At 34.0% G+C, this 23,446-nt stretch overlaps 2 protein-coding genes across 3 annotated transcripts; one reads left to right on the top strand and one right to left on the bottom strand.

Annotated features, from left to right (window-relative positions):
* Positions 1–261: 261 nt before the first annotated feature.
* Positions 262–1,958, top strand: LOC111025285 (uncharacterized). Of its 2 annotated transcripts, none has more exons than XM_022303123.2 (3): positions 262–507; positions 647–790; positions 1,613–1,958. In XM_022303123.2, the coding sequence occupies exons 1-3, from the start codon at positions 328–330 to the stop codon at positions 1,748–1,750; spliced, it is 462 nt and encodes a 153-aa protein (XP_022158815.1). In that variant the 5' UTR covers positions 262–327; the 3' UTR covers positions 1,751–1,958. The 2 variants fall into 2 exon arrangements, with proteins under 2 accessions (XP_022158815.1, XP_022158814.1); XM_022303122.2 differs by having other exon boundaries at positions 267–507; positions 1,607–1,958.
* A 64-nt stretch (positions 1,959–2,022) lies between these two features.
* On the bottom strand, positions 2,023–6,221 carry LOC148207841 (calcium-dependent protein kinase SK5-like). The gene is made up of 7 exons (XM_088118257.1): positions 5,336–6,221; positions 3,739–3,882; positions 3,468–3,620; positions 3,243–3,358; positions 2,832–2,999; positions 2,526–2,750; positions 2,023–2,287 (listed from the first exon to the last, which is right to left on the bottom strand). The coding sequence occupies exons 1-7, from the start codon at positions 5,892–5,894 to the stop codon at positions 2,135–2,137; spliced, it is 1,518 nt and encodes a 505-aa protein (XP_087974383.1). The 5' UTR covers positions 5,895–6,221; the 3' UTR covers positions 2,023–2,134.
* Between the last annotated feature and the right edge of the window lie 17,225 nt (positions 6,222–23,446).

Below are 23,446 nucleotides of genomic sequence, written 5' to 3'. Positions count from 1 at the left end.
TGAAATAAATGAGATAAAAATGGAAATGAAAGAAATTGTGATGAGTTTAAAATTAAAATCAAGGGATGAAAATAGTCACTTTAAAAAATATAAATACTAAAATTACAAGTACTAAAATAAATTAAATTTGAAAATACAACAACTAAAATGAATATTCTAACCTACCGAGATTGAAATAAACCAAAATTGAGAGTACGGGGACGAAAATAATTTTACGGGCATGAAAATAAACTAGTATATTTAAGTGGAGAGTATTATACACGTGTAGAATTGGCCATTTCTTTATAATAAACATTGGAAGATTGAGAGAACCTAATTACAGAGATAATGGAGAAGACGAAGAGGTACCTGGAGAAGCACGACGATGGCGATGATCGGAACCTTGCGTCCGCCATTGATGACCTTCCCCTCCGATTCTACGAACAGTTCGTCATGACTGGTCTCCGCGTTGATCTCATCGAGCCTGGTCGCGTCGTTTGCTCTCTCAAAGTACCCGCTCGATTGCTCGTATGCTCTTCTTCCTTCTCTCTAATTTCTACTTCCTTTTCGTTTCCGCGATCGTGGATCAACCACTTGCTGATGAGATTTTCTGCAACCCGTTCGATTCGCTATTCCTGTTTTTTAATTGAGGTTTCTGTGGTTCAAGAACGAGAATAATTCCTTGCACGGGGGAGCCACGGCGGCGCTTGTGGATTGTATTGGTTCCGCAGCGATAAAGACTTTCGGCGTTTCCACCACCGGAGTCTCCGTCGAAATTAATGTTTCGTACATGGATGCCGCTTATCTCGATGTGTGTTCCATTTCCCCTTCTTCTTCTTCTGGCTTTCAATTTTCCTGCATATTGATCGGATTCGAGTCCCGAATTTTGTTTAACCTAATATCGGACAAGAAAATTGAAAGTACTGGTCCAGTAATTGTCAATAGATAAGATAAGATGCCTGCCCTATGATATAATCAACGGCACATAAATTTTTTCTAGTAATTTAAATAGTGTAAAAATCCCCTTTCCACTCACTGTCACTGGAAGGGGGGAAACATCTGGGTTTTCATGATTTGTTGGCAAATAATCGAAGAAATGTGAGTTATTTGGGTATGATGAAGATTGGATTTGGCTGTTCATGAGAAATTTACGCGGAACGTATGTGTGGATTCAGTTAAAATAAGACTTGGACTATGTTAGTTTGGTTCTGTTGAATGAATAGAAAATATTTGGACATTTGGATATTATGTTAAAGTATCAACTTTGTCATTGTAAGCTTTCTTAAGAGTGGGTCGAATAATTCACTGAATCAAGACACTCCATGTGAAAGAGAACATGCTCGCAGTAGTGCTATTATCAGAGTTGTCTGAAGTTCAAGATGATAAACAGCTAAAGAATTCCATAGATTATAAAGAATCATGTTCTTGGATTCTTAATCAGCAACATATAGCTAATCCATGAAAGAATAAGAGACCATTATTATAGGACTTCTAATTCTTGGATTCTTAATCGGACTATAATTTTTTGTTTTCCCTGTGCTGTTCTAATTAAAGCTATAGTTTCTTTATATACAGAAGAAAAATATAGTGATTTAGTTTGTATGCTACTTTCTGTCTTTCATTTCAGGAGCAGATCGAGATCGAGAGCAAGGTTTTGCGAATGGGAAAGACCATTGCAGTGGTCAATGTTGAATTGAGGAAGAAAAGCAATGGTAAAATTGTTGCTCAGGGTCGCCACACCAAGTACCTTGCCATCTCCAGCAAGTTGTAGTAGTTACGAACAACTTCTTTCGACCTCTCGCTCGGATGTTAGATTCTTGCCTCCGACAGATGTCCCATGCCACGTTTCGTGAATCATGTCTGAAAATGAATGAATTGTGATATAGCACTGAATAAACGTAGCTCTACTCCTGACTATTTTTCGATATATTACATTTTGTAGCTTCAACTAAGAAATATAATGACAATTATCTTTTACACTCTGTTGCATTAGCTGTTATGATCTGATATCTTCCATTTGAATTTCTGTTGCTCAAAGGAGAATTTCCAGCAAGGGATAGTTTTTCTTTTGTTGATAAGTTTATGGAACCATAAATAAGATCACAGCTCTTGTTGGAAAATTCCAAGTTACAGACAAGTAAAATGTTTAAGCATCTCAGGTAGGATTATCAATAGATTGGTTATTAGCACTTGTCGATAGGCCGAGAGCATCGCCTAAACTCATTGGCCCTCTCATCGTCCTCCTTCCAACTCCTCCGTTGCCTTTTCTCATCATCGCTGCGAATTCGCTATAATCTATACGCCCATCCTGCAGAATACCCGAACAGAATCAAAGAAGTTTCATCAGTGCAGAGAAAAAGAGAGTTAATGAATTAGGACAGATAACAGGGGAGGGAAAGCAAGAACGACAAACTTCAACAACCAAATAATGCAAATGCATCGAAATTTGGGGAATCATCGATCTTAACTTGTTGATTGGAAGTTGAAACATATGGTCAAATGCAGGTATGCCGAAGAAAAATGAGTAAGGTGTACGAAAAACTTACGTTGTCTTCGTCGATTTCACTGATCATGTCGTCTAGATGCAGATCACTCAAGCCAAACTCTTTGCAGGCTAGTTGAAGCTCGTCGATAGTTATGAAACCACTACCATCTTTATCAAAATATGAGAAGGCCGATAACAAATTCTCTTCTCGCTCCAACTTGTTCAAATGAATTGTAGCAGCGAGGAATTCACCATAGTCGATAGTTCCACTGTTGTCGATGTCTGCCTGCCAAACATCACCAGCTTGAACGACAACACGGAAGAACTAAAGTAAACATATATAAATAGAAGAAAGCTCAATTCTTACTGCATCCATTAGATCCTTGATCTCGGACTCCATAAGTTCGGAGCCTACACGTTTTAATCCTTCCTTTAGTTCGTCAAAAGTTATCGTCCCGCTGTTATCTGTGTCTATCATCTTGAACAACTCTTTCAAACCCCCAATTTCTTCTTCAGAAAGCCTTTCAGCAATTACCTACAATCAGTCGTTAGATTTCAGAAACCATAACAGGCAATCTTTTCGCTTGCAGTTGCAGATATTAACAGCCATTACCAAGATATTAACATTCTTGACGAGGCTGTAACTAATTGCTTTAAAATCCAGTACATTTGACAAGAGAAACACAACGGTACATCGCATAGTATGCTTTTCAAATATTCCTTCAGTAGTCTTCTACCTTAACAATTGGGACTAACAATAATTTCAAGAGAAACTTACTCTTAGAGCCATTTTTTTCAGTTTATTCATGGCAGAGAACTGCTTCAGGCGCGACAATACCGCCGAGTCGAGAGGTTTGTCCGGGGCAACTTTGTCGTCTACAATCCATGGATGACCTGATACAGAGAGGAATTGGAATCATGTAAGCCTTAGAACAATAACAATATACAGCATATCAGCCTGATTAGTCAGTCATATTGCTCAGTGCTAGGAACAGAAACTTACAGAGGACTTCATGAGCAGTTAGCCTTCTCTTCGGATTCCGGTCAAGCATTTTTCGTATAAGATCCTTTGCACTCCCTGAGATGCCAGGCCACGGCTCTGATTCAAAATCTAGTCGTCCTTGTAATATCTGTCGGAAGATCCCTATTTCAGTTTCTGTAGTACAAAGGATGGAGAAGATCATCGGTAATGAAACTCTATTGAAAGTGATAATTTTCGGAAGCTTTCCTGGAAATGTCATTTATTCATAAACCTATGGAGTTCTAGTAGCTACCTGCCCAAAATGGAGGCACCCCACTTAGTAGGATATATAAGATAACTCCTGCACTCCAAACATCGGCTTCGGGTCCATAATGCTTGCGTAGCACATCTGGTGCAACGTAGTATGGACTACCGACAACGTCAGAAAAAGTTTCCCCTATAAACATTTTAAGTAATGTTAGAAGATCACAAGAAGTTCTAAAGAATGTAAAGGAGACGATAACCAACTGTGAACTTGATTCAATAAGGAGTCTTGATTGTTACTTTAGTGACTCTATTGGTCGTCCCATGGATAGGAACCGCGAAAATTTCCATTCATTCAATTGATCGCGAAGAAATGATAACCAATCGAGATCCAACGTTAGAGACCAATCCAGCGTAATGCCAAATGATAGTCCACATTATTATAACGACTACCAATCGATTTACTTTAGTCCTTTAACTTTTCAGGGTTAATCCTATTTGTTTGTATGCAGCCTCTGCTTATTCAATGCCAAAGACCAATCCGGTGTAATTCCGAACGATAACAGAATCTCAATGAGATAATGTAATTCTTCTTTATTTTGACACAAATCTAGCAGCCTTTCAGGAACAAACAAAATCAAATTCTAAACAGAAGATTTCAGAAGCAAAACAGCAAACCTGTGCATAACAAAACAAGACAACTTAGAAGCAGGAAGAAGAGACCTCTGTGTCTTGGCAATGTCCACTGATTTTTTGTAGACAAAAAGATGAAAAGAGGGCCAGTCCACAACAGATCAACCACAACACCCAAATCCCATATACAAGATTCAATACAGTCATCAAAAGAATCAGTTTCCAAAACCCCAAAATGCCAAAACCAGGTCTCAAAACTTCCAAATCAACACATCAAAATGGGCACAAACAAAAATTTGACCCAAACATTGGATTCTTCAAACATCCACATGATCACCACAAACAAAATTTCAATACCATGGATTCAGAAAGGCAGAGAAACAGATTGATCAAAATGGAGTAAGGTAAGGGAACATGAGCCCAAGGGCCAACCCAGTCAGCAAGGGCTTGGTCTCTTGATCATACTGGCCTAAAGAAAGGGTCATTAACATACAATGGTTTAAGGTGCTCAAATCCAAGGAGTTTTGTGTCTAAAGTAGAAATTAGCGCATACCTCCAAGATAGAGCATCGGCTACTACATTCTCCTTACCCTTTTTATACTTAATCAGATAAGGGAACATTTCAATATACGTTAACCACTTAGCATGCCGATTTAATTTATCTTGACCCTTTAAGTGTTTCAAACTTTCATGATCCGACTTAGAAGTTTCAAGTTCGAATCTCTAGTGAGGTTAATACCAAAAACCCTTGATATCTCTTGGTTCTATGCCTTCGGACGGATGTGGATATCCCCTGGGTACAGGGGAGCAAAGCTCCAACTCATCATTCTTAAAAGGAAAAAAAAACTTTCAAATCAACATCACCACCACAAACAAAATTTCATACTATGGATTCAAACACCAACAGACATCCAAAAAGCCAGAGAAACAAATTGATCAAAATGCCAAAATGGAGTAAGGCAAGGGAAAGAAATCAGCACAAGAAAGGGGAAGGAACCCCCCAAAAGGACAACCTGGCTTGTAGAAGACAGAGAGGCCAAAATCAGTGGCCTTAAGAGCAGCATCCTCCTCCACACTTTGGAAGAGAAAATTCTCAGGTTTAAGGTCCCTATGCATGACTCCAAGCGAATGACAAGACTCCAAAACACTCACAATAACCCCAATAAGCTTGGCCGCCTCTCGCTCACTGTAATGCCCCTTCTGAACGATCCTATCAAAAAGCTCCCCCCCTTCACACAGCTCCATCACCAAGTGCACAGATATGGCGTCCTCGTAGGTGCCCTTGATTCTCACAATATTGGGGTGCTCAGACAGATGGTGCATTATCTGAATCTCCCTCCAAACATCCTCATAGTCCTCTTTGCACACAAGCTTCCGCTTGGGGATGGTCTTGCAGGCGAATTTGTAGCCGCTTCGGTTCTCTGTGCACAGAAAAGTGGTGCCAAATTGGCCCTGCCCCAGCTTCTTGCCGAGGGTGTAGAAATCGGTGAGGGGTTGGGTCCGATAAGGGAGGACCCATGTGGGTTTCGCCGATGGGGGTGGAGCTGCAGTTGCAGAGCTTGATTTACTCATCAATGGCGGCCGCGTTTGAAGGGGGAGGGACCCAAAATCAAAATCAAAATAAAAAGAGAAAGCAGATTCCTGGACCAGGGCAAAACAAAACTCTCTCTCTAATTTTCCTTCTTTCCCCACTTGTGGAAATTAAATATGGATCAAAAGAGAGGGACAGAACTTTGGCCTAAGATTCTGTGTATGCATATGCAAATGCAAGTTCATTTGCTTTATTTCTCTTCTTTTCTCTCCGTGAATGCAATTTTGTCATGTGGGTATTGATTGGATTGTAGTGCTGATTGAAAGATGATAAAGTTAGCCAAACCCAAATGGCTACAAAAACAGTACATGGGTTTTGGAGATCAGCTCAGATCCATGTGAAATAATAAGAACTTTTGAATTTTGGGCAAACCCAAGAATTTTGATGGCCATTACAGTGAATAATCAAGACTATGGTTTTGAACAAGTCAATGTATGATATTACAGAAAAAAGAAGGAAAAAAACACAAATTGACACTGTTTTGAATGGTCAAAAGTCAAAACAAGCAGGCTCCTCCTCTCACTCACTATATATAATTCAACTTGGATTGGATTGGATTTTTTTAACTCAAAGGGAATTTGTCATAGACTCAAGCTGAGCTGCCCATGTCCCTTTTTCCTAAAATAATAATAATAAAAAAAATTATAGAAATGTTTGCAAGTAAGACATTTCTTTAAAGTATAGGGTGTGAATCTATATCCAAAATGGTATGTTGTAATAAAACAATATATATTTTGTTATTAAGTGGCTAAAAAGTTAAAAATATATTAAATAAATTTTTAACTTTGATATAATTTAGTTAAAATTTTCAGCGATTTAGTCCAAACTATAGAAGCTAATAATTCAGCTCTTTTAATTCCAAATTTGTAATGATTTACTCTTTATATTCACAATCTCATTAAAGTGTGATTGGGATTTGATGTAATAACCACCTAGGTTGTATATATATACACACACTTAGGTCTTGTGCGTGTATATATGTATATGTATATGTGTGGGATTTGACGTAATAACCACCTAGGTTTCGTGCGTGTGTGTATATAGGGGTAAAAAAGGCCAAAGGGTCGCCGACTCTTAGGTAATAAATAAAAAAAATGATGGGTTAGTTGGGATTAAGGTGGTTGTCTCGTTAAACCCACATTACACCTTAACGAAAATTTTCATTGTACTGGCTAAATTATTACAAAAATTTAAACTATAAGAATTAAATAGTTAAATACTAAAATTCAAGGGTTATGATTAAATTGTATATACTAAACCAAATCATTACTCCAATAAAAGTATAGAAAAATTTTCATAATAAGAACTAAATCATTTCAAATTTTAAATAATATAAGAAGTAAATAGATAAAAACTTAAATTCTATAATTAAATCTTTAAAATTTTAAACTAAAAAGATTAAATTGTTACAAAATAAAGCTGAGAGAAGGAAACTAAATATATTTTTTAGTCATATTTGTAATTTAATGAAAGTAAAAAAATATAAATATATCTAGTTGATGCTTTATGACTGGTTAATTAAAATTGGGCAAAAAATGACTTTTTGTTAGGATCAATTTACCTCATCTAAAATATATTATTGACTGTTTTTGTAATTATTTTAAGTTTGAACTTTTTAAAATAAAGAAAAAGACTTCTTAAGGAAAATAAATATGTATTTGCTGTTCCGTTCTCCTTAAAGCTTAAAGCATTGTCGGAAGGAACATGGAATCCAACAATTGAGAGACAACCAACCAATTCTACTTCTTTTAAATGTTATAAATAAATTGTAATAAAAAAATTTAAAACTTATTTATTTTTTCTTTGTCTAAAATTTTGTGCTTTGCATGGAAAAAACAAATTTGCCATAGTAAAAAAGTACTCCATTCTTTAAATCAAGAGTACTAACATTAAAGTGCTTTTGAAAAAAAAAATTCAAAATTACCTTGAAACTAATTTGTAAAAAAAATTAAAAATCACCTTAAAATTAATTTGTAAAAAAAAAAAATCTTAAATTTAATTTGTAAAAAAAATTAAAAATTACCTTAAAATTAATTTGTAATAAAGTACTGGTAGAATGTTTTGATTGAAGTGTTCAAAAATATTTTTAAATGGTAGAACTAAATATTAAATTGTTTTTAATCATTCCCTAAAAGTATGTCAGAGAGTGTCAAAAGCACTTTTTCTATGCCAAAAGCATCTCTTGTACAATTACCATATTCAAGAGTAATGTAAAAATACTTTTAAAAGAAATCAGAAGCCGAGCATAAATAAATTTATTATTATTTTGAATGTAAGATTAATACTGCTTAAAAGTTCTCTCTCAAAATACTTGAGGAGCACAACCATAATTCACTCTCATATAGTGTTGGGAGGCAAACTTCTAATGGCCGATCTATTCGGTAATATCAACCAAACCCGACCTGGCAGGTCGGAGCCAAATACCCAGACAAAGATTAGGGCATGCGAAACTCCCATCACGAAGCATTGAAGGATCGGGGGACACCCATGGTCCAACAGTCCATGGAATGGATCTAGTCTGAGCAGGGAAATACCCCGATGGGACGGGTAACTACTACTTTGACCACTATAAATACACCATCCATCCACCAACACATATATGAAAATTTGTCTGAGGCTGATCTGTCTAAGCTCGGATTCCAAACTAACTTGGGCATCGGAGTATCCTACTTGTTCTTGTAGATACCTCAGAAAGAGCTCGCTCTGAACACCAAGCACCGACCTTACAGGTTGCATCCCGAGACTTAGACACATTTTTGCATCAACAGTTGGCGTTGTCTGTGGGGAATGCTGTCATAGCCAGATCGTTTTACATCCATAAGCTATGGCAGAAGGTTCCCAAACCTCAAGCAATCGAAAGCCTGCTGAGGGCTGGGGACGATCACCCGATCCGAAGGACCCAAAGGCACGACCTGGAGTGTACAAGCCACTAGTCGCTAGAAAGCCGAAGACTAGGGTGGACTCGCAGAGGTCAAGGTCTCAGATCCAAATAGAGGTGGCCATAGACCCCCAGGACGAGGTGGATACATGAGAGCTTAGGTGGCGGCCCTGACGGAAGCCTTGCAAGTGGTGGGAGTGCTGCTCCCCGAGCTACCAGTACTCGAGGTTCAACGTGATCCGAGGAGGGGTAAGGTAAAGGTCATCGACCTAGATCTAGAGAAGTCGGTAGGCCCGAACCCCTCGAAACTGATCTTGAGAGGAAACGATCGAGCTCGAGCCAATGACGACCTCCGTTCACACCTCTCCTCGCATAATAGTAGAGATCTCCGAAAAGTACTAAATTAGAAGTACTCCGTCAAGAAGGTTGAACGACCGACCAAATCGGAGTCGGTCAATAATTAGGAGTTGTAGCTGCAATTCGAGCAACTTAGGAAGGAGCTAAAAGAAGAGATCAAAAATGACCTAAAGAAGGCCCAGGGAAGGCCTCTGTTAGACGACGACGAGCCGGAAGAGCCGCCTTTAACCCAAGCCATCTTAACCACACTAATCTCTTCCAAAGGGAAGCTCCCTAGTTTTGACAAGTACAATGGGTCGGCCGACTCGATGGACCACGTCGAAACTTAAGAGTCTCTCATGGACTTTCATGCATATTCGGACGCGATGAAGTGTCGCACATTCTACATTACGCTGCAAGGCTCGGCTAGGAAGTGGTACTGGCAACTCATGCCCCACTCCATTTCTTCCTGGAAGTAGCTCTGTGAAACCTTTATCGCTCATTTTGCGGCACAATAGGAGACTTAACACTCCACCAGATATCTCCTCGCCTGTTCAGCCTTCGCTTTAGGGGTGAGACATGAATAGCTGATGGTCTTTGATAAAAAAGCCTCAGCAGACCATCAAGGCCACCATAGAGTGAGCGAGAAAGTTCATGTAGGCCAACAAACTCATCAAATCTCAAGAAGACCGACCAATCTGATCCAGCCCCTCGAGGGAAAGGAGGGGTCGAGACAACGCAAGGAGGACGTCGTTCCAGTACCAACAGGCGATCGCAATTCGCTCCAGAGGCAGGAAGCGAAATGCTTCCAACTAGAGCGGTTCGAGCGCTTCACGCCCTTAAATGTCTCCGTGGCAGAGATCCTCGCCAACATACAAAACTCGAAGCTTGACCTCCTCATGTGTCGAGATCTCGAGAAGCGCAATAGGTCGAAGTTTGTTTATTAACGTTATTCATTAATTTCGTAAATTATTTTCTTCAAAAGTTTTTGTTTGCTCGGCTATTGTATATACCTCTGCTCTGTTCTCCAAAAAAAAAAAAAAGATTCACAAAAAGTACTCCCTCTTGTTTTATGATGTTTTTTCTCAAAATTTTTTTAGCTTTGTTCCAGCAAGTGTACATCTGAGTTGAGGTTGTGTTAACCTTGGGAAGCAACCAACAAGAATACGATTTAGAGCCGAAGTAGTGCTTATTTTGATTCTAAGGCACCATTTTGACATGTTCATTTTCATTTTTATCTCATTTCTTTCAATCATAATTTTAACACGGCACTTCACTCACTAAATTTCTTGAAATGTAGTCATAAATTTGTATTAAGAGTTTCTATTGTATATAAAATTTGTGTTAAGATTTTATAATAGAGATCAAATTGGTTACTTTTTAGAAGTACAAAGACTAAAACATAAATTTTGAAAGTACAATGATTAAAAGGGACAAAATTTGAAAGTATAAGTATAATGTCTTGAAAGTATAGAAAATAAAATGAACCAAAGTAAAAAATACAAAGTCCAAAATTGTAACGCTCCAAGCCCAGGATTCAGAATCAATTCTGGGCCTAGGGTGTTACAGAATGGTATCATAGCGGAACCTCTCTCATTACGATGTGGTTCGGGGACGAACGAAGGCGGAAGCTGATAGGCATGTGACGCCTGTGTAGAGAAGAGGGGTACATGAATGAACCGATACCACATCCGAATGAGAGAGATCATGAGATCATGGAAGAATGGTAAAAAAATGCTTAAAATAATTGATAGTTACTACCTATACTAACAAAGTGTACCTTCAATTTTGGTAACTCAAACGTAGGAAGCATGTGAGTGAGGACAAAGCATGCTGGAATGACTCATGTTGGTCTGTAGGGATGATTTACGTTCTTCTAAGTAGCTCAGAATTAGAAGGTGGTGCAAACAAGTCGTAGAAGAATGTAGGGATGATTAGGGCCAAATCCGAATTCTTAATACGACATAAGTACTTTAATTCGTTGGGCTATGTTCAAGTTGATGACGAACAACACTAGTGAATCTTCATTTAGTGAAAAACAAAGAGAGAGAGAAAGAACAGTGGATGGAGTGGTGGGTGGAGTGAGAGATGCATATGGCACACATCATCACATGATCCTAAGTTATAATACATAAATATATGAAAAATTAAGTGATGATAGTGGGACATAGCATACCAATACAATAGTATATATATTATATTCCACATATAAAAAAGACATCAATTAATCAAAAAGGTGGCATTTTTAGACATCCCATATTGTATACATCATTTCATATAGGATCAAACATGCATGCACCTTTATTTAATGAAAAAACAACTTAACATACATTTCTGCGCCCACTCTTCCATGCATTTTTTCCCCATGAGATTATATTATATTGTTTTGCTTTTATATATATCATACTGTTTTGCTAATTTTTTATGGAAAAATATCAAAATTTATAACAATTACTAGTATACCACCTTCTTCTTTCTAACTAATTACAAATGTATTATTGTATTAATCTTCTCCTTAAAAAAAATAATATACTTTATTTTATTTTATTGCTAGTAATTTTTTATTTATTATAATACGTTTTAGTAATTCTTGAAATGAAAAAATTTACCAGAGGTTGCAACATTTTTTCAAGTTTAAGATAAATATTGATGACTTATCTAAATTTAAGGTGTAATTTGATGGAATTGAAAATCTAGAGTAAAAGTTGATACACATTGTCAAGTTTATGATTTTTTTCCATATATATATATATATATATATATAGGTTTTTCTTTCGTTCTTAACTTAAAACATATTTAAACTAATAAAATATAAAGAAAATTGATCTACATGAACTCAAATCACACTTGGAATACGAAGACAAATTTAATTGAAATATGAAATCAAACCGATTTAAATTATAGAACTTGAACATAACTCGAAGTAATTGAGGCACATTAGTCATTTTAGGGCTCCAATTCCCATCAATCTAATTTGAGAGGACCACATATTTATGTCCATAATGGTAAAAGAGCAGTAGAGTTTAGGCCTATGAAACCAATTAGAGAAAAGAAAAGAGAAGAAAAAGATGAGCATTTACTCCACTAAAATTATGAGATAACTTCAGTCTTGTTAGGACAAAATGAGCATAGTTTAGCGGTAATTGACATATATGTCCAACAAAAAAGTTGTGAGTTCGGTTCCCCATCCTCACATGTTGTACTAAAAAAAACTTCAGTCTTGTTTGATAACTAATTTTATATTTTAAGTTTCTATTTATTTTTTTTAAATTAGCTTATAAATAGAATTATTTGTCTTCTTATTAATTTTTGAAAAACGTTTCCAAAATCTCTATGAGAAATTTTTAAAAATTATTTTGCTTTTGAAAATGGGCTATTTGTAAGAGGAAAATAAGCATAATTTTAAATAATAGAAAGCAGCCGGATCTTTTGTGGTTGTCCATACGTGCAACTAGAGTGGTTTGCACATGTATTTAAAGATTTTGCATAAAAAAGTTTAGTTCATATTTAATAAAAAAAATATCAAAAGTTTCTAATCAATAATTATTCCTCAAAATGTCAACTTGAGTCTGGCTGAATGAGTTAAGACATGAATATTCGATTAAATATTCGTGTATTCGAACCCCACTTCATTTGTTGTTGTGCCCAATAGAAAAGGAAAAAAATCAATTATAACATCTTAGAAAATATATTTTTAACTAATTAAAAAATATGTATTTATTTTTTAAATTTTAATGATGATGTTTGGTTATACGAATTTTTTTATTTTTTTTTTTTGAAAAACTAAGACACATTTACAAATATAATATTAAATTTCTTTCGACATGTGACCTATACTCCCACTTCCCCTTGTTTAAGATTTCCAAAAGGTGAGATTTTGCAACCTATCTTATTGTGGGCCCCATAATAAGAGTGAGCGCTTACTTTTCTTTATTATTTCCCCCTCTCTAGTTCTATTCATACTAAACTTATTATCCTAAAATTTCGTCTTCGATAACGACAAAAATCTATTTTTATTTTATTTATATAAATTGATCTAAAATGAATAGAAAAAAGATCAAGCAAGTGACTAAATGAACTAATTGGTAGTCTTGCAGTATCGAGTATCGAGATTTCATTGTCGCGATTCCAGCTACCTGTCCTTGTGGGAATCTCAAGTCGTCTCTCTGAGCCGGATCAAATCTTTCCTAGCCTCTTTCTGTTATCCCCGGCTCGTTTTCGGGTTAGGTTCAGGACCCAAGCACCTTTCTCCTCTCCTCCTTACCGGTGGATAATCTTCCGATATTCAAAATTAGCATGGGTTTCATCAAAATGAGCATATAAAGATGGGCTGGAAAGCTACCTACATACGAAAGCCGAATAGATCTGATTTTGAGGCTTCCCATTCAAATCAACATCCTCCATCCTCCAAATCTGGTTGAAATTCCACAACTTACATGCCGATATTTCTATTCATATGAATATTTATGAGTTTAACATTAAATAAAGGAGTAATCGACATTTACATAGTATCACAGAAAAGAAAAAAAATCAATAAAATATAAAATAATACCAAGATAAAATCACTAGTATGGACATATCATTAATATTAATAATTTTTAACTTATTTAGAAATTGATAAAATTTTTATTTATTAATTTAAATATTTGTTATGGTTTTTTTTAATATTTTTTCTAAAAATATCTATAGACATCCACATTTTTTTTTCGATTTTTTCATTGATATCTTCATAAAACAGAGACGTCGACAATGCTATCGACATTGACATTTTAAACCTGACTTAAAAAGTACTTTAGAATCAAGAAACAAATAACTTAGGACTCATTTGATAACCAGTTCTGTTTTTGGGGTTTGGTTTTCTGTTTTTAAAAAACAAAAATGTCTATAACCATTTTTTGTTTTTTGGTTTTGAAAAACAGAAAATCAAATATGTTTGGTAACATTTTCTGTTTTTAAAAAGTTAGAAAATTGAAAATAAGAGAGAAAATTTTATGTATAGTAGAGATGACAATGATGTGGGTGCGAGTGATGATGTTATCCTCCATTCTTATGTCCATGAAAATTTTTAATTCCCGTCTCTAACTCGTTCTTCGGTTTGAGAGATGTTCTCGAGAAAAATTATTGTTTTATAATTGTTTTTAATTATTTTAAAAATGGAATCGGGAACGAGGTTGGGACATGCATTTCCTATTTTTGGGGCCTGACTCTGCGTAAAAGAAAAATTATAGTGGAAAAAATTTAGAGATAAAAACAAGATTCAAAATATAATTTTTAGAAAAAATAAATAAATACAGAGATAAACAATAGTCACAGTGAAAGAAAATTGAACGAGACAATAATATGAAAAAATAGATTAGGAAGAGAAAGAAAAGTTATAAAAGACGAAATTTTAGAGAGAAAAAAGTTCGAAAAAATATTAAATTTTTAGAGAGAGAAATGAAATTCATCTATTAGCAAAAGAATAAAAAATAAAAATATATAGAGATGAAAAATTTAGAGAGAGATAAATAATAATAAATATTCAAAGTACGAAAATTTTAGAGATAGAAAAATAAATGATATGGTTTAGGAAAGGTCGAGGTCCTATTACTTTCTCAATTAGTCGCGCAGGCACAAAATAAAAATACATAGAGATGAAAAATTTGGAGAGAGACAAATAATAATAAATAGTCAAAGTAAGAAAATTTTAGAGAGAGATAAATAAATTTTGTAGAGAGAAATTTATTTAACAGAATAAAAATAAAAATAGATGAAAAATTTGGAGTGAGAAAAAAATAATAAATATTCAAAGTAAGAAAGTTTTAGAGAGAAAAATAAATTTTGTAGATAGAAATTTATTTAACAGAAGATAAATTTTGTAGATAGAAATTTATTTAACAGAAAAAAATACATAGAGATGAAAAATTGGAGAGAGACAAATAAATAACAGATATTCTAAAGTACGAAAATTTTAGAGAGAGAAAAATAAATTTTGTAGAGAGAAATTTAGAAATAAAAAAATTTTAGAATGAGAAAGAAATTTTTTATAAATAAATATATGAGAAATAAAAAGAAATTGAGTATTTGAAAAAAAAAAAGATTTTGAAAAAACAGAGATATGTTTTTTAATTTTTCTTTTTTGAAATTTACATAGAATTACAAATTAGTTTTTGAAAAACAAAAAATTAGAAAATTGAGTTGATTATCAAACAACCTTATTTTTAAAAATTTAAAAACTAAAAACCAAAATCTAAAATCGAAATGGTTATCAAACGGACCTTAGTGATAACTTTGATCACTCTCCAAATGAAAGTTACAGTGGTATTATATTGGGATAATTTTAGAAGTAAAGAGAGAATCCTAGCTATAAAAGCTCACCAAAATGAGAAATTAAGTGAGAAATATTAAAGTCAAATATGAATTTCTTGCTTTGTTAATTTTGGAAAAGTCTAAGCTCATTTTGTTGTTGAGTTGATTTTACAGAATCACGAAGTATTGAAAGAAGAGCTATAGAAGCAGAAGGAATTGCTAAGGCTTTCAGATGTTAGAGCTTCCCATATTGGAGTATCGCTTGCTGCATAAATTCTTGGACAGTGTAGTAACAAGTTTTACCTGAAATTTTCTACTGAAGTCTGTGTTAAAGAAAACAGCAGATACAAACACCAAGCAATAGCCACATCAGCAGCAATATTTATTGCCACCATTAACGGGTTGTTTTTTATTCAATCTCAGCCCATATCAGTAGAAGATATGACCATACATTGGAGAATAATCTTCCTCAAATCATTCTCCTCATCGCCAACTATTGCCTTAATTGTCGCAGCCAAACCTTCCTTATTATCTAGAATATTTTCCTTCATTTTACCCCTGCTATTATGTCCTTATTCAGAGAATCATGAAGGTCAATATGTGTAAAATTACCTTATTTATTCTCTTAGATGTCTATTTAACAATTGTCTTGGTTTAGCTTATGTATACAAGAAATTCAATCAATTATATTGTAATTTTACGGATCTTTCTTGTGCATTTCATACTAAACCTTTTAGTCTGTACGACACGCGTTTTATCGAGTTTTGCCCTAATTTTTGGGGAGCTATAAAAGCAATAAGATGTGAGTTGTCTCATTATCAATCCCAATGAGGAATAGATCTCAAGAGAGAAAATTACTCAAAATTCAATGCTAAAGCCAAAAAGAAGCTGAAACCCATAATATTCTACATCTATTTTGAGGAAGAGCTGACGGTAGGAAGCTAGAGCAGCTGGTTTCTTCATTGAGCTGGAGGTTTCAGCGGTTTAAAAGCATTCTTTCATGAAATGAGTTGTTTCGTTTCTTTACATATTGTATTTTTCCCATTTCCCATGAACTAAACTCCCTTTTCGGGGGATCCCTTGCTGTAATATGTGAATATAGGCTTTCTAGAATGTTTTTGTTGTTGTTAAATAGAGTTGTTATAATATTTTATCTTACTAATCTTTGTTGGCCGCATTTATCAGTTTGTTTGCTCTTGTATGACTCGGAAGGGTGTATAGGTAGCGTGTTTGGCTTTATTTGTGGTTAGATTACTTTTTTCTAGTAGTTTTGTTGATGCTTAGGGATAAAGTCCGTCTAACCATGCTTATAAACTGTTCTTTATGCTTGGGTATTCAGCAATGGAAGTTGTAGATACTCATTTCTGAGTATCTCGGAAGGGAACCCCATCGATTTGAGCATCAACATGCAATTTTATGCTAAAGATGGTAAATATGTTAATTAATTAATTTTATGCAATTTTATGTTAATTTTATGCAATTTTACTCATTTTTTAGTATTTCTGATAATAGATGGTATTTTAATGGATAGCAAAAATATTTTTTATATTTATAAATATAGCAACAAATTTTTAGTTTACAAATATATGAAAAACATCATCAACTACCACTTTGTTGTACTGCTAGTCGAATGTTACTTCTCATAAAGAAGGGAATTGATGCTTGAGTTAACTTTTAGGTGCGTCGAGTTGAAAAAGTTTCAGCTCATGTAGAGACAAATTTTCTTATTTATGGGAGAAATCATAATGATGGTCATCCTACCATAGTGGTAGGTCAAGCATGTGACATCGGTTATTTAGCTCTATCGCCCTAGGACTAGGAAATTAATCTCAATTTCCTAGCGGATGTTAATGATTTATATGCCAATCGACCCAATATTAGTACGACCCCCACACCAAATTGGCGCCTCTGCTTAGGAAGTCAACCTTCTTGTCCCTACGTGTGAGTAAATGTCAACTCGGCCTATTTGGCCTGCTCAACAAGACCCTTATGCCAGAACCCCTCCCAATCTTTGCTCGGGTCTTCCCTTACCAACCTGTTTGTTAAGGATCCCACATTGAAAAGAAAAAAGACCTTACAAAGATTTATGATAGCTAGACATGTTACTTCTCTCATTGTCAATTGATTTTGAGATAGAACTTCATGAATATTATATAGTATCAGAGTTCAACAAACGAGCATCCGGTACAAAAATGGAATCCGACCAAGATCAATAAACCAAAAGAGCTACGATCTTGAATTTTTTATTTTCAATTGGTTTTGAGATGGAACCTCGTAAATATTAATAATGTCCATATTGTGACGAGCTAACATGGATGCATGACTAACTCCACTTCTTTTTCTAGAACAAAACAAAAAGAAAGAATAAGAAGAATGTGAGGTGTGAAGCTGTCTCTCTCACACTCACACACACACAATACAATCAATCTAAATCCCATAAATCAGTGAAACAAAATCTTCCATATTAGGGAAAATGGGTTTGAAAAATGGAACACAAATCTGAGATTTGATAGAAAAGAAGAAGGGTTTGGTTAATCACGTTGTTGCATGCGTTTGTGTTGCTTTTTTCCTTAAAATGGGGGATTGCTTTGCTCTGTTGAATCTCTCTCTTTCTCTGTTCTCTGTGGTTTTCGTACAAAATGGAGAGCATAGGCCACAAAGAGAAGATAAAGACTAAATCAAATGATTCGCCGCTACCCTATGGATTAAATTAAAATCAAATCAAATGTTTTGTTTTTTTTTTTAATGTTTTTTGTTTTGTTTGTGTGTGTGTGTGTTGGGTGTTGCGTGTGGCTGTTGAAGACTAACAACCAAATCCTAATAGTGTTTTGTGTTTGAGTTGCTTTGGTTTGGTTGTGTTGTTGAGTTCAGATGCCAAAGACCAAAGACTGTGAACCAATTCAAAACCAAATAGTTTCTATCTTTGTCTCTCTCTCTCCAACAAAAAGCTAACAGTGCTTTTATGATTGTTGTATGCTTTGGTAAAGAGCGAAACACCTCTCTCTCTCCATTGAAGGTTTCGTCAAAGTTTTAAATACTGACGTCCATCAAGATAATTGTCAATGTCGATACATATTTCTAGAAATATTGTCCCGGGATAGTTTGGATGGCTTGAGATTTCAAGGATCCTTGAGGTCTTGGATTCAAATTATTAGGAACATAACTCCATCAAGCCTTACGTATATATGAGTATAGGGACGGTGTGCATACCCTCAGGTATATGGGCAAAAAGATCAAAGGACAGTCGACTCCTAGATAATAATAAAAAAAATATTTCTAAATATATGGGTTCTAATTGAGTCTTCTTAAGAATGAATAAACCACCACTCAATCTAAAAGTTTAAGTTGATGGATTTGGTAAATTTAATTCATTTATATGGATTCTAATACTCCCCTCACTTGTGGGCTTGGAAAAGAACATGGACAGGAAACGACAATGCAGGGGTTCGAACATAGTACCTCCCGCTCTGATACCATCTTAAGAATGAATAAACCACCACTCAATCCAAAAGCTTAAGCTGATAGGTTGGGTAAATTTAATTCATTTATATGGATTCTAATAAGTCTCTCGCAGATATGATAGGTAGAAAGTCTCTATATTTTTTGAGTGCAGGTCTTATTGTTCAAAAAGTTCCAAATGTATGTTGTTTTAACCCCTCTCTATATATATATATAAAAGAGAGAGAACTTTTGCATATGATCCCATTCCCAAACAAGCCAAAAACCTTATGATGTTTTCCCATTTTGAATAGCAGAAAGCTAAGGCCTGCCATGGCTTCCCCTTTTGGAGATGACTCAGATTGGCTACACTTGGGATTGGGATTCACAGCCCCAACAAAAGAAGAAGAAAAAGAGGAAAAATATTTGGCAACTCCTCACCATTTGGAAGAAGTGGGCAATTTGGATTTAAGGTTAAAAATAGGGTCTCCTAAAAGGAAGAATTTGATGCATCACAAGGACAAAGCTTTGCCATTCTTCCACCATGGCTACCTCAAAAATGTGCCGCTTCCCATTCCTCACTCTCCTCCCCTTTCATCTCCCACCTCGGGTTTGTGGTTCGCACTCCACTCCTCGCCAAACAGGTGACACCCTCGAACAACCCTGAGTTTTTTTTACCATTTTCATATTTTCATGGATTCGATATCAATAGAAATATCAAGGAACATGTAACCAAATATTAATTCACTCTTAAATCCCTTTTTTTGACTATTTTTCTTTTTAGGTTTGTCTTTGTTTATAAAAGAAAATGATCACGAAACAATAGCATAGTTTTTAAAAACATAAAACAAAAATACGATATCGTTATCAAGCAAGACCTTCATTTTTATAATATTTCTTGATAAATTTACATATAACATTTCTATGAAATTGAAACCGCTCGATATCGTGGACTTTAATTTAAAGAAAAAATTGATAGAATCGAAGGGTTTTGAATGTTTTTAATGATGGATTATTAAATATAGTTGTGTTCTTCTTCACTGGTTATGTGATTATAGGGAGGGAGGAGGAGCACTGCCACAGATACCAAAGGCTTACATAAGAGTGAAGTAAGTGGGACAAACCATTAATTAACACTTAATTAGTGCATTTTACTTAAAATATGTTAGAAACTAAAACACCATTTAAGAAAATAAAAAAAAGTTATTATATTATTATTATTTTTTAATTTGAAATGAAATCTAATGATGAGGAATGCAGTGGGAAAAGGAAAAGGCAAAGGCTGATTGTTTTCCCTTTTGGACTTTTGGTGATTTAACTGTTTAGGGATGAGAACGTGACAGTGTTCATGGTGAAGAAGTACTTGGTCATAAAGCTTGGTCTCTCCAATGAAGCTGAGGTAACATACCATACCATAACAAAGCTTTATGATTATACATCACTACAAATTTAGGTTTCCATGACGTTTTTTTTTCACAACATTATTGAATTGTCCATTACGAAAGCGTATTCGTGACGGAGATTATAAACATGACACCTAATTCGTATATTATTTTCTTTCATGGATCCTATATATATCATTCTTAATTAACTGTTGTTGTTGATATGACAAACGTTTAGTTGATATGAAGAATGGAAATTTTGTTGTTAAATTGTAAATTTAGTTGTCTCTGCACTTTTAAACATTTTATATATGTTTGATGACTGAATTTTAAAAAGTGTTTAATAAATCTCTAAACTTTTAATGATAGATCTAATAGATTTTCGAATATTAAAAATTTTATAGTAGATCCCTGAGCTTATAATTTTGTGTCTAATATAATGAGCCACCGACCCATTAGACATTTTTAAAACGCCATAGACTTATTAGGATACAAAATATAATTTTGTGTCCAACATATTACCGAACTTTAAAACATGTCTAAGAGGTGAGAGATCTGCTATATTAGACACTGGACATTTTTTTTAATGTTTAGGCACAATGTTAAAAGTATAAGGATGTATTAGACATGTTTAATTTTGTAAATTTATGACAAACTTATAATTTAATTAAAAATTCGTATTCTATTTTAATACTAGAAAATTTTCTCATTACATAACGTATCCAATTATATAACATTCCTTAGAAAATTTTTAGTTAAAATATTGTTTTGGTCTCTATACTTTAAATTTTTATTCATTGGTCTCAGGACTTTCAAAATGTCTATTTTTGATTCATCCACTTTCAATTTTTGTCTATTTTTAGTTTCTATACTTTTGAGACATTTGTTTTAATCCCTGTACTTTTTAAAAGTGATCGTTTTGGTCCATTCATTTTATTTTTATCTCATTTTTTCAACTATAATTTCAACATAACACTATACTCAATATATTTCTTGAAACGTAGTCATAACTTCGTATCAAAAAGGTTTCCATAGCGTATAGAATTTGCATTAATTTTGCAAACGAGTACTAAAATGATCATATTTTAAAAATACAGGGACCAAAATGAATGTTCTGAAACTAAAACTGAAAATACACATACTAAAATGGACATTTTAAAAGTCGAGAAATCGCCAAAAACCGAAAGCACATCAACCAAAACAATCTTTTAACCAAAAAAGCAAAATGATAGTACATCATTATTACTAGAACTACAAGAGTGATATTCTTACTACTAATTCTACTAGAAATTTTATCCTCCCTTTCTCTCTCTGTATCTAATAATTACAAGTCAGATGGATTTTGAAAAAAGTAAAGCCAAAGAGAAGAAGCATGCATGAGATGTCTCACTCAAATGTCTAACTGAAAGTGAGTGAGTGAATTGAGAGTGTTTTGGCTTGGGATGATGCATGCAACATCAAAAATAATTAAAAAATAAAAATAAAAAAATAATTAATTAATGCAAATGAATGAGGAGAGAGATTGACATGTTTAATTATTTTGAGAATGGATAGCAGTAATTAACATGTATTTCTTCTTTCGAGGTCGGAGATTCGATCCTGCACACCCCAAATTGCTGTACTAGAAAAACATGTTTGGTTGTTTTTGTTTTCAGTTTAGTCCTTATTGCTTAAAATATTACAACTTAGTCCCTTCTTTTGTGTGGAGGTTGAGATTTGGTGCATGGGAGAGAGGCTGGTGCAGAGCCAATCACTGAGGCAGGTGAGAGATGGAGTGTGGCTGCCAAAGTTGGTGCAATTTGTGAATTCTTCAAACTCAATATTTCATCAAATCCCTTCTTCTTCTTCTTCTACTTATCTTATGTCTTTACATTATGGAAGAACATAGCCTCTTTTGACTCCACACATGTAAACTAAGAATGAGTTGATGATACGAAGTTTCAAAAGAGTAACACGTGTTTTCTGGTCGAGGTTTTAGATTTTCATGGACATGAGGAGTGAAATGACATTTCTGTGGTATTGCATAGAAAATTGACAAATATATATAAAAAGGACAGAATTTACAAAAGTAGGCAAGGAGAATATGTGTATTTATGTATATACATAGGATTAGGTTTAAAATTGTACATAAAGCCATAAATTTTGCAAACTTATAACATGAATTGACACCAATAAAAGTTACTTTTGTGACATTATTGAAAGAAAAAAAAATTAATGATATTTTTATAAATACAAATATTCGTTAATTTTCCTATAAAGAACATCAATAAAATACAACTAATATTGGACATAATATTAATATTAGTAATTTGGTTTGAATTCTTTTTTGTAACTTATACTTTTGATTTTAGTTTATTTTGGTCCCTGTATTTTTAATTTCTGTTCATTTTTGTATGTTTACTTTCAAAACGTTAATTTGGTCCACTGTACTTTTAAGACGTGATCGTTTTTTTTTAACCTAAGCTCAGCTCAATTGGTGAATGCACCTAACTTCAACCAAAAGGTCGCAAGTTTGAATATTTTCACACCCCTACATGTTATTGTATTAAAAAAAAGTGATTCCTTTTTTTCCTATTTGAAAAAAATTTATATACAAGGGAAATCCTTTAATACAAATTTATCACAATATTTTAAGAAATTTAGTGAGTGAAGTATATATCCTGCTAAAATTGCGATAAAAAAGAATGAAGTAAAAATGAATGAACCAAAATAATCACTTTTAAAAGTAGAGGAAACAAAACAAATATTTTGAAAGTATAGAGGTTAAAATGAACAAAAGTTGAACGTAGAGAGACAAAAATTAACATTTAGATAGTACATGTTCAAGACCTCGATAATGACAGGTAAAACCTTGGGTATAGAATTTTGTTATATATAATAAAGAGTGCTTTTTGTATATACTAGTCCTTTAAAATGTTGTGTTTTTTTCCTCTCTCTAAAAAGTGTTTGTTATGACTTTTTTTTTTTTTTTTTTTTTAATGTTACTCTCGAAAGTTATTATAACCCCTTTTAAATGTTATATTTGTTAGAATCATAAGTAAACGTCATTAAGAAGTTAAGAATAGGGTGAAAGAAAGCGATTGAACTCTATCTCTGTGAAAAACTATAAATTTTACCCATCGAGTTATTACTGACGAACAAAAAAATTTTAATAATTTTTTAAAGAATATTATTCTATAAACACGACAAGGCCGGTGTGAAGTTTGAACTT

The sequence above is a fragment of the Momordica charantia genome, unplaced genomic scaffold, assembly GCF_013281855.1.
Source record: "Momordica charantia cultivar OHB3-1 unplaced genomic scaffold, Mcharantia_2.0 BLBB01000052.1, whole genome shotgun sequence".
NCBI classification, from domain to species: Eukaryota; Viridiplantae; Streptophyta; class Magnoliopsida; order Cucurbitales; family Cucurbitaceae; genus Momordica; species Momordica charantia.
Note: the sequence above shows the minus strand (reverse complement) of the source record. Positions and strands in the feature narration are given on the sequence as shown.